Below are 12,535 nucleotides of genomic sequence, written 5' to 3'. Positions count from 1 at the left end.
GCATGCAAAATTTGGTGACTTTTTGGGCACGTTTAGGGGGGCAAAAAGGCCTTCCTTTTGTCAGAAGAAAAAGAAAAAGAAAAAGAAAAAGAAAAAAAAAAATTCCTACAGATACAATAGGGCCTTCGCACTGAAGGTGCTCGGGCCCTAAAAATAATAAGAAATACTAGTATATACAAAAATAACAGATGGATATTTACATAATTGCACGTTGCAGAGAGTGATATTGCACATTATTTTCCAGTATGTACATTTATTGTCAGGTTGTATGTGGTCTACTGTGAGCAGTGCTGGTTGTGTAGTCTCACAGCTGCAAATGATTCTAGTTAACTCTTGACTAAAGTCCAACTGGATTAATGTGAAACTTTATTTCATGCGTCTGGACGATTGTAGGAGAAATAAATATTTTGTGCAGGTGTTACCTGCACAAGTTATCAGATACATAGTTATCAGTTATCAGATACATAACTGCCGAAAGGTACAACACATACGAGCTGTAAGGTGTTTCTGTTTTCTATGATGAGATTTAATTCTAGTTTGAGAAGAAACGATGTTGTACCTGTGATGTTCAAACTCTCATCAAGTGTTCAATTCAGACTCTTCAGCAGCGACACATAGACTTTGATTCTTGTCATGGACATTTATCAGTCTCTTTTTTCTTTTTATCTCATTTCAGATCAAATGAAATACGAGAACACAGAAAGAACTTAAAACATTTTTTTTTGTCTTTTTCAAAACTTTTCTTATATTTTCATTCAGTCATGTAAGTAATCACAAATGTTATTTCTCTTTCTGTGTAATTCCAAAAGCTTTTATCCTTTTTTAAATAAATGTTTGAGTGAAGATACCAATTCATGTATTCTCCCATTTTTTAATCTCTTACATGACTTTGAAACTGTTCATATTTGTTATAGTTTTAAATAATACATAAAACTCATCAGGCCGTTTAACAGTTTGTATCTTATGTTTCATGATACTTTGTTCATCCTACCACATCTGGAATCAACGGACCATGTTCACCTGGGTGTGTTAATCAGGAGATCTCACAGTCGGTTACTTTTTCGCTCTATAATTACTGGAATTGTAATTAAAACCTTTGGCAAAGTCATGAGAAGAAGTCCATCTGATGGTTTATGTAAACAAACATGAGATATTTAAATGTGCTCTCTGTTTCTTTTACTGGCATAACTGCACCTCACACCTGCTGTCTGCAATGCTCTGCTGCTCTTTGTTTGGTTTCACTTCTGTATTTGGTTCCTTTTTGGACCTGGGTGTTACACAAAGCTTCCTCTCTGTACAACCTGATCACTCTTGTCAAGCTCAACATCTGTGCAACGGACTTTCAGATCCATTTCTGCACGTCTACAAAACCAAACTCTGTAAAACCACAACTCTGCCATCTACCCGAAAACAAACACACTACACTTAGAATTAAGACTCATGTCAACTGGTTACCAACCAAAATCTGAAGGTACGTATGAATGAAATGAAATCAGGTTGTGTTTTTCAAACAGTCAAAGCAGGAAACATGTAAAGACCTGTCATCTCTTTTCTGTCACAGAGCTGCGGGTCGTCGCTCCAAACATCACCTTGTATCCCGTCTGGGAAGGTGAATTCGGGGTCTCACAAGTCAGACTCATCTGCACCCTAAGCGGCTATTTTCCTAAAGAACTGAGTGTGGAGTGGCAACAGAACAACCGGCGTCTGTCACACATTAAACCCAAGGAAAGGAATCTGGAGTGTGTGGAGGGAGAAGAGAAAACCTACAGTCTGACCACTGAGATGGAGCCGGACATGTCAGAGTGGGCTAAAGGCTCAGACTTTACCTGCAAGTCCATTCACAAAGACACTGAATATACAAAGACAACAAGCATTTGTCAGAGTAAGTTTGGGAAATTAAATGTTCACAGCAAATATTAGATTAGACATAATGTCCAAAACATTTTTTTTTTTTAATGACAGATTTTGTACTGATTGAATAAGTTGGATTACTATGTGAGGACTGATCCATGTTTCCTGCAGTCCATGGAAGTGTCCCTCCTTCCATCCATGTGGAGATTCCCAGCTTCAAGACAGTCATGACAAATACTGATGTGAATGCTAAATGTTCCATCAGCAGTGTGTTTGATGCCGACCTGAGCTGGCTGATGGATGAGAAACCTCCATCCAACCACCAAGTGAAGCAAGTCACAAACACATCTGTTTTAATCAGTGAACTGAAGGTCCCATCGAGCACCTGGAAAAACCTGAAGCTCCTAACCTGTAAAGCTCAACATCGCTGCTTCACTGTTAAAAAGACGGTAAAGGTTTTAGGTAAGAAGATCAAAGTTTGCAAACTATCATATTGCAGAGAGTGGAAAAGTCCAAAAATGTTGGTATTATGTGTATATTTTTCAGTTTGGATCGCCGAAGAACATAACCTCCTATCTGAAAATTTCACTTTTTTGGGAAAACACAAAAAACTGTGTTGTTTTCTTGTAGAATGCTATTTTTTAAGGATACCCCTATCCTAACCTAACCCTACCCCTACAGGCTGAATAGGTGCAGCCCACCTTGTGATGTCATCCAAAGTGAAAAACACCATCCAAAGTGAAAAAAACCAATCAGACAATTTTGCAGATAGGAGGTTATGTTCTTTGGCCCTCGATGTGTGAATGGATGCCCAAACTTTTAAATAACACTGTTTGCACATGAAAATGTACCTTTTACATGGTGCTGTCATCGTCCAGGTCCTGCAGGTCCAGCTCCACTGGTGGAGATCAGGAGATCTCTCCCAGACCTGCTGAAGGGAGACGTTGCTGTGCTCCAGTGTGACATCACAAAGCCCTCCTCACAGGACCTCTACGTCACATTTCAGGCCAAAGGAGCTGATGTTTCTCACAAGCATTATGTTGATCTTCCTGAAGCCTCGGACCTCCATTCAGTCAGTACACGGTTCTCTGTGCCTCCACAAAACTGGACCAGGGACATGAGTTTCACCTGCAAAGTGAACCAAGGTTTCTCCAGCAAACCTTTTGTGTCTAACTCCATCAACAACATTTTTGGTGAGATTGTTTTTATTATTGTCAGTAGGGCTGTTCGATTAATCGATTTTAAATCGTAATCGCGATTATGTAATTAGAACGATGTTAAAACGTGAAACTCGTAAAATCGATTTTTTTTTTCTTTTTTTTTTTTTACCTTGTCTGCACACATATTAATGATTGATACCATAATAATGATTGATGGAAATACCTCTCAATACCTGCGACAAGTGCCCCATGGGAGAGGCTCTTTAGTGTAGGAGGGGGCGTTGTAACCATGGTGATATACTAACATGCCACCGGGCATCCCTCAAACCAGATGCGGTAGCCCGGCTCGTGTTCCTTGCAAAAAACTTGCAAATGTGAATAGCAAATGTAATGACTGACATTTCACACCTCTACCTCCTTCATGGGTTGCATTATTATTTAGCATGCAAAGACCCAGTTTAGTTTAATTAGAAAATGTCTTGTTTTATTTAATTGGAAATATAACTTACTGTATGTTTGCAAGTGCGGATTTGCGGATTTTTTTTTTCAGAGATAAAATATATTTTATTATATTTTTTAAAACTTTTTTTCAACTTATTTTACAGTTGAGAGTTTTGCACTTTATTCATTCATTTTTGGTTTAATAAGAGCAAAGTTTGCACTTAAAGCCCAATGGGGCAATAAAAAAACAGCATATTTGAAATCATTTCTTTGCCTTTTGTCAATTCACAAAATAATCGTAATCGAAAATCGGATTTTGAGAGAAAAAAATCGAGATTTTATTTTTGGGCAAAATCGAACAGCCCTAATTGTCAGTAACAGATGATTGATAATGGATAATTTGCTAAACGAATCATTTATGTTTTTTTCTTTTTCAATGTTATATCTAGTGGAACCATCAGTGGAACTTCTTCTGGCTCCCAGAGAAGAGTCACAACAACAGAAACTCTTGTGTTCAGGATGGGGCTTCAACCCTCAAATTAAATGGTTTACTGAGTTAAAACCGATATCTTCATCTACTAACAAGACATCCATGGATACAAATGGACGTGTGACTGTTACCAGTGAAGTGAATGTTCCTCAGAAAGAGTGGGAAACAGGGAAGGACTTCACATGCGAGGTGTCTGACAGTTCTCTGAATAAAACCGTCAGAAGGAACATCAGCTTCTGCTCAGGTAAACTGTGACGTAACCAGTACTGGAGTTGAGGGGGGATGAGGGGGGATGGCATCCCCCCTGAAATAAAAACAGTCAAAATCATCCCCCCAGTAAAACTGCCATCCCCCCTTTCCATCCCTTATGTCATTTCATCAATGAATGTGGTTTTACTGCTATTTCAACATTTAGAGTCATCACCAGAAAAATAACACCAGAAAAATAACTTATTTGACAATTTTCACCTGTTTCAAGTAAATTTTCACTTGAAATAAGTAGGAAAATCTGCCAGTGGGACAAGATTTATCTTCTTATTACAAGCAAAAAAATCTTGTTCCACTGGCAGATTTTTCTACTTATTTCAAGTGAAAATCTACTTGAAACAGGTTAAAATTGTTGTTTTTTCCAGTGATGAGTCTTGTTTTAAGTGTAATTAGATTTTTTTACTAAAATGAGACATTTTAACTAGAAATAAGACAAATATTCTCGTTAAGATTGTGAGTTTTTGCAGTGATCCATTTTACTTATCCTGTGAAGGACAGAGTCATATTGATAAGTTCAGAAAAGAGTTTTTTATTGTTGTGTGTTGATGTATTTGATGTAAGCCCAGTGGATATTTAAAGCTTACAGAAGGCTGCATTTAACTGCTGCTATGTCATTCCTGCAGTATTTCTGCAGGTGTTTTGGTCAGTGCTATTATTTGTAATATATTATATTATTTGTATTCAGCACAAATTATCTGTCCCCATATGATAAAATCCACCATCCCCCCTGATTTTTTTTTTACAACTCGAGTACTGGACGTAACCCATAAACATGTAACCTTTTATCAAGAATAAACACAATTATACTCTTTTAAATCATATTTTACAGATGTTGGACACTTTTCTCATAATTGTGAGTTGAGTTTTGTAGTTTTAAGCGTCTAACCTGATGCTCTTGTTTCAGTGACTCCATCATGGTCTCAGGTAGTTGGTGTTTATGTTCAGGCTCCACCACTGGAGCAGCTTCACAACAAGGGACCGGTGAACGTTACCTGTCTTCTGGTTGGTCCTCGGCTCAGTCATTTCTCTGTCACCTGGAAAGTCGGTGGTGACAAATATTCATCCCCCGATGTCCATACGGAGCAACCTGTGTCTCACAGAAATGGGACTGAGACTTTGCGCAGCTTCCTCCAAGTCTCAGCGAAGGATTGGCTCGCGGATAAACCAGTATCTTGTGAGGGGAAACACCGATGTTCCAACCAGGGCTACGAGGAGCACATCAGCAAAAGTGCAGGTATCATCATTTCATTTTCATTTCATATTTATTTATTTCAAGCAATAAACATAACATAAGTTACCTGCGTGCAACATAAAATTAAACAAATACCTTTTATCAGGTTTATCAGGTGCAGGTTTAAAATACAAATTAATTCGTCAACACTCGAAAGGGAGTGGGAAAACTTATTTAATCCCACCCCTGTTTCTCACTAACAACTTGACAGATTTTTTTTTTTTAAGGCTTCCTCCTGTCTCAACATTTGAACCAAAAAAATGAAAAAAAGACCTATATCAAATTATAATAAAAAAATTTCTACAGTTCACCTCACCTAAATTCACACACATTGTGGCTACGAAATGCAGATGCATTTCATGGCCACAATGCCTGCAAATCCAGGAACAATGTATATAGTAATATTTATAGTTAACCGTTAACTTATATTTATAATAAACCGTTAACTTATATTTATAATAAATACCAGCAATGGTAAGAGTAACAATACCAGAAGGTAATGGACATAATGGACATGGACATATAGTACATACATACACGTCAGTGATGGTAAGAACAACAGTACCAGTAGGTAATGGACAATACAAACTTACTAAATGAGGAACAACAATTACACAAACATTTCAAGACCGAAGTTGATTAAACAAAGTGTTACCACCCGCTCTCTTTATAATTTGACCAGACCATGTGTTTATATAGCAATTTAAATCTGTGGATGTTTTGGCATTGCTTGTGTTGGATATCCAGCCTGTTCCAAAGTCTCATCATCAGAAACATTATCCATGGTAACAACAATATTCTTCTCTGTTATGACTCCAACAGAAAAATCTAACACATATGAACCCTTATTGACTGTTTTCTTCTTCTGGTATTTTTTCAAGACCTGTCTCCTCCAACTGTGAGGATTGTGCAACCAACTGTTGCTGAACTACGTCTGACAACCTCATGCTGGCTTGCTTAGTTTCTGGATTCTTCCCCTCCAACATCATGGTAGATTGGGAGGAGAACGCTCACAGACTCCCATCCTCTCGTTACATGAACAGCGATCCATGGAAAGACCCAGGGAGAAGATCTTACTCAATGAGCAGCAGACTAAACGTATCCCAAACTGAGGACAAAAACTCAACTTATACTTGTGTTGTCAGACATGAATCATCTGACACACCAGTTAAAACCAGTATAAATCCTGTGTTTGGTGAGGTCACAGTAAATGTTCACTGTTCATATTAGTTATTGCTCCATTGCCTTTTTGTCAATAATGTCATCCTTCCCTGACTGTTTCTCCAGCCTCAGTGATCCACAGCAAACCTTCAGCCATCTTGCTTCGGGGTTCTGATGAACTTGTGTGTCTGGTCTCTGGCTTCAGCCCTGCATCCATTAATATCACCTGGTTTCGTGATGAAACCACACAGCTGTGGAGCTACAACGTTAGTGAGCCCCACAGAGGCCCGGATGGAAAGTTCAGCATCCAAAGCCACCTTCATCTGTCCCAGGTTGACTCCCTACCCAGGGTGCTCCTCACCTGCAGGGTGACACATGAAAACACCACCCTGTCCCTCCATTTGTCTAATCCAGGTACTTTTCATCCTCATTTTTCCTTTCTTACACTTTATTCAATCAATATTTTACCAGAATGAGTCAGTTTGATTTTTTTTCTCTCAAATAAAAGATTTAATTTGTCCTCTTTCACAGACACGCTGGAGCACTGTAATTTCTTTGATGACATCATGCATGTAGATGTGAGCCAAGACACAGTGATGCAAATTTGGTACATGGCTTTTACTTTTCTCCTCTTGTTCTTCACCACCATCATCTTTTCTGTCGTCATCATGGTCATAAAGGTAAGTTTCAGCACTGATGATTCTCATTTTGTCCAGTGTGGTTGTAACACCTGCTCTGTCCAATATTTATGTTGTTCTAAATGTTTTATTTATTTGGAGTCAAATATATGTTTTAAGGCACAACAGTGATCAGACATTCCCCTTTCAGACCAAATGACAATCACAGGACAGATCAACTCTACCTGGACATCTTAGGATTTCTTACTGCAGATGGCCTGACTTATTTCAAAGCGTTCCTAAATAATTCTGCTCCTTTTATTTCTGATATTGCATTGAACTGTTTATACTGTATACATGTATTTCCATGATTCACAATGAGTGTTTAATAAATCATTTTCAAAAACAATTGAAATTCTTCTCTTCTGACTTTTGCACTGAAAACGTTTGAAAAGTTTTCTGTAATACAGATCACTGTTCATGATTAATTGGATGACATGCCTCCTTCAAAAGATGTTTTATCTCCGGACGTCAGTGCAGTGTCCCATCTAAACTCACGTGTAATACCCAAATGTTCCACAAGAGGGAGACAGAGCTCCACAAAAGCAGCGACACCTCTGACGGTACAATACACCGTGCACGTCGGTGATCAGAGATTGTAAGAAAAACATTTAGAAACTTGGGCTCAAACCACTTAAATGTCTCAATGTTGCGCTCAACATTTAAAGCTCATTTGAAGATCCGTCCTGATATTTTCATAACACACCCATGTAGTTCTTTCAAAATAAACGTGCTTAAATGCTAGTAAATGCTTGTAACTGCAATTTTCCTCCTGCCAACTAGGGAGAAGAAGTACCTCGATGTTGGAAAAATACAGGCAATTTGCCAAGTAGCCGGTTCTTTATGAATGTGAGAATAATTCTGAGTATCAGCTGTCTGCCAATGTCTAGTTTAAGGTTTTATGCATTCGTGTTGTGATCACGCCATTATATAACTTCAGACATTTCACAGGCGGCTACTCATGTTGAAACTTTTGCAGCCATTAGAAACTATAGTTACTCCAGAGAGATGGTAACTAGGGTTCAATGGGCACCAAGCTTTACCACAAACAGCTTCAAAACCATTACTGAAGTTAGAACAAATCATCTTTTATTAAATCACAACTTCAGCACCCTGCTTTCATCTGGCTGTGGGGTGGGAGTGGTTTGCCCAGGTGGATGCCCACCGTCAGCCCAAACTCCTTGCTGTCATGCTCCTTGTGTACTTCAGGCTTCAGCTGGAAAGCCTTGTCATCAAAGCAGTCCAAGGGAATGAAGGACAGAGGCTTCTCCTCCAGGAGACCTTGCAGACGTGTGCGCCAGCCCTCCAGCATGCAGCCGCGGGCTTCAGGAGTAGCACAAGAAGGAGCCCAGAAGACCTGAGGGGCCACAACCTGGAAGCCACAGTAGTGCAGGATCCCATTCTGCACAGAAATGAACATGCAGGTTTGGTCATGTGATGATCTGCAGGAAGTCCAGAACATTTCACATTTGTACCTGCAGTGGCCAGAGTGTGACGTTCATGTCTCCATTAATCCCAGTTGAGCTGAACATGGATTCAAGAGACCCAGTGGTGAAGGACAACATGGCCTTCTTGTCCTGCAAGGAGTAGAGTTCAGCACAGGGATACCAAAGCTAATTTAAACCCCAGTTCAACCCTTACCTTGAAGACTCCCTGGCTGTAGCGCTTCTCTTTTGAAAAGGCGAAGCCGCTTGTGAGCACACGATCAATCCAGCCCTTCATGATTGCAGGAACACTGAACCAGTACATGGGGAACTGGACAGAGAAGTTCTAGTTAGTACGACACAGGGTTTACTTCATTGGGTAGACATGACTGACAGCCAGATTACCTGGAAGATAACAAGGTCTGCCTCCGTCAGTTTAGATTGCTCCTTAGTGATGTCATCTGACAGCTTCCCTTCCTCACATGCCAGTCTGGTCTCCTCCAGATAACTGAAGTTTTCAGCATTCTTCACATCTCCTGAAATAGTGGATGGGTTCATTAGGGCCTGATAGTAAGATTAAGACAACCTTTCAGTCCATCTGTTGGTTTGTCATCTACCTTTGATGTCCTCTGCAGTAGCAGTGGCTTTAAAATTCATGGCATACAGGTCGGATACCTCTACTGTGCAGCCCTGAGCAGTTAAGACCTCCACAGCCGCATCTTTAGCTGCAGCACTGAATGAAGCAGAGCTCTGATGAGCGTACACGATCAACACTTTCTTTGCTGTCAAGACAGGAAATGAGATTGATTAAGTGGCCATCAGATCAGAAACAGTCAAAGATTCAGTAAAACAGAAACAAGTCTCTGCACATGAGCACAAATTACAAACATTCAACAAGAACTACAAGACAAATCATTACCCATTCTGAAGCAGCAGCCTGACAGTAAACAATAAACTTTTCAAACACTAAAAACAAATGCTGCTCATGCTGGATGAAACTCAGCATCCTGTTTTTATACGCTCTTTGTATTCAAGCTCTCTCAGGTGTTGTCAATCAACAATCTGCTGTCTCGTTATGGCAAGAAAACTGGGACATAAATGACACTGCCTGACAATTTTATCAAATATAGAAACAGGTGGGTACAAGACAAATGGAGCACAGAACCGGAAGAGAGGAGATAGTTATAATGATCTAATATTAGGCATACCGGACTAAATAATATTTTTTACAAAATGATGAATCGCCCATCATTTTTTAAGTTATTTATTTATTTATTCATTCAAACGGACAATGCACATTGATGAACATAACCACCTGCAGCGCAAAAATAGCACTACAATTCCGCATTTTTAGCTGCAGCACTGAATGAAGCAGAGCTCTGATGAGCGTACACGATCAACACTTCCTTTGCTGTCAAGACAGGAAATCCTGTATCCTGCATGTTTTAAATGTATCCCTGCTTCAACACACCCTGATACAAATGTCTGTGTCATGAACAGACTTGTTGATGATAAACTGATGATTATTAATTAGGTTCAGGTCAGTCCTTTTCTTTCTCTCTCTCTTATGGCATGGAACTGTTTATACTGTATACACATATTTCCATGCTTTACATGAATGTAAAAATCATGAAACTGAGTATTTCATAAATCATTAATAAAACAAAAATATCATTGACAAACGCTCTCTCTCTTTTTCCCTCTCTCTCGCTCTCCTATTTTTTCCCTTTTGCATTGAGAAAAATAAAGAGAACACAGTTTTCTGTAATACACATCACTGTTCATGATCAATTGAATGATTACATGCCTCCATGAAAAGATGTTTTATCTCTGGACTTCAGTGCAGTGTCCCATTGAAACTCACGTGTAATACCCAAGTAGTCCACAAGAGGGAGACTGAGCTCCACAACTGTAGCAGCGACACCTCTGTGTGAAACAGGACAAATGTCAACTGAAGCTGCAGATCAAGCTGAAATTATTGTACTATGGCGGTGATATATGTAAACTTTACTTGAAAGCCAAGAGATGTTTGCAACTTTTCTCATTTCTATGTGTATCACACAAAGTTCCTGTTAATCAAATCACTTTTGAGCTAGAGCTGTATGTTTTTGTCTGCGTTTTGGTACTTTGTGGAGTCACAAGAATTCACATGTTAAAGAGATGACAGAACATCAGGTTTTACTGTTGGACGCCTCTGGAATGATTTGGAAGACAGTATGTCCAGATTGGTTTGGGACCCTGTGGCAGCCGTCCCAGATCTATGATGGCGTTGCCAGGATGGAGTCACAGCTGCTGCCAGTCTAAGGGTCAGGAAACCAGCAAAGGAAAAGCAGGACACCATGTCCAGCAGGCTGCCTGTCTCTGTCTGACATCTCCATGTCCCTACAACAGGGCCGGGGAACCCTGGTCCTCGAGTGCAGCCGTCCCAAATGTTTTACATGTGTCTCTGCTTCAGCACATTCTGATTCAACAGACTCCCACAGGCTGACATGTATATATTCAAATTTGATGGAAATTACTGCAACATGTATGTGTGTCTTTGTCTGTAATAGTTATTGATCTCAAGAAAATAAGCATTACCAGAAAATCAACAGTAAGAATGTATAAACCAATCATTTAGTATTAAATAATAAACACATGCATCACGCTGGGTATATTACAGATTAGAGGGATGTGAAGTTGATCTGAAACAGTAGATCTATAGTATCTATAGTAAAATAGTAAATCTATGTTTTGGATTTTAATATTAAAGTATTTTATTGCTACAGTCACATTTACCAACTCCAGTTTAACATCATCGAAACACTCAAAGACAAAAATAAAAAGCCCAAAATCCCAAACAAATTCTGTGTAAATGATATTTTTATTTTACAACATCGAAACTGTTTTTCTGGAGATTACAGATTGAACTTCCTCTAAGTCTCATAGAAAGTTTTGACATCTTGATGTTATTTGCAGTAAAACAAGAGAAGATCCCATCAGATCAACTTCAGAACAACAATATGATCTTTCTTGATCTGCTGCTGCTGCTGGATCCGGTGAGTCTCACTGAGACAGAAATACCGACATTATCATCGCACAACACCATCAGATTACTGTTCAATATTCAGGACACTTTCGTCCCCAGGTGTAAAAAGTTGACATAACAGATCTTTGTGACTGTGCAGTCGAGTCATAGTCTGAAATCAGCTCAGGTCTCTTATTCTCTGGGCTACTGGACGTCTTGGATCAGACATCCTGCTGTGAGCGGGCTGAAATGGACTGGGAATGGGTGTATCAGATCTTCTTTGCTCTAATATATTTGCTTAAATCTTTTTCTTAGTTCAGCAGACACAGTGACTCTAAATTGACAAAAGATGCAGCCTGAAGACTGTTCCCTGTATTTCTGTACCAGACTGTTACAGCGTCACCAACAGCAGACTTTAACAAAAACCTCTGAGTCTGAACACTAGTGTCATGAATCCACCAGAAGAGCTCTCACACCACTTTAATGATCACATGCTGTTAAAGTGAGCAGTAAAAATCTTTATCACGTCTAATGATATTAAACGGTGCAGTCTTGTTTAACTGACATACTTTAACAGAAACGGTTCATATGAATCTGACTGCAGCTTGGTCTTTTTAGTTCAAAGTTCACTAAAATGTTCAAAAGTCTTATATGTAGGTTGCTTTGATAAAGGTTTTTCTTCTTAACTGCTTCTAAATTGTAAGATGAAAAAACAAACTTTGTCTTTGGTTCAGACCCTGATTTAAGAAGATAAGCGATTATTTTACATCATGACTGTAACTGATTTTATTTTGTCTTTTACAAGTTCTGTTTTAAAACCTTTGTT

General features: G+C 39.1%; 1 protein-coding gene and 1 pseudogene across 1 annotated transcript; one reads left to right on the top strand and one right to left on the bottom strand.

Moving 5' to 3' along the window:
- Positions 1-12,535, top strand: part of LOC133456203 (uncharacterized) — a 119,973-nt pseudogene that overhangs the window by 39,414 nt on the left and 68,024 nt on the right.
- Positions 8,384-9,488, bottom strand: LOC133457570 (ribosyldihydronicotinamide dehydrogenase [quinone]-like; the record flags this gene model as incomplete). The annotated part of the gene is made up of 5 exons (XM_061736943.1): positions 8,384-8,680; positions 8,754-8,855; positions 8,920-9,033; positions 9,108-9,238; positions 9,320-9,488. Coding segments are annotated over 5 exons (813 nt in total), but the record flags the coding sequence as incomplete, so codon positions are not given.

Source organism: Cololabis saira, chromosome 12 (assembly GCF_033807715.1).
Source record: "Cololabis saira isolate AMF1-May2022 chromosome 12, fColSai1.1, whole genome shotgun sequence".
In the NCBI taxonomy this organism is placed as follows: domain Eukaryota; kingdom Metazoa; phylum Chordata; class Actinopteri; order Beloniformes; family Belonidae; genus Cololabis; species Cololabis saira.
The sequence above is the reverse complement of the archived record's forward strand: the minus strand, read 5'-3'. Positions and strand labels throughout refer to the sequence as shown.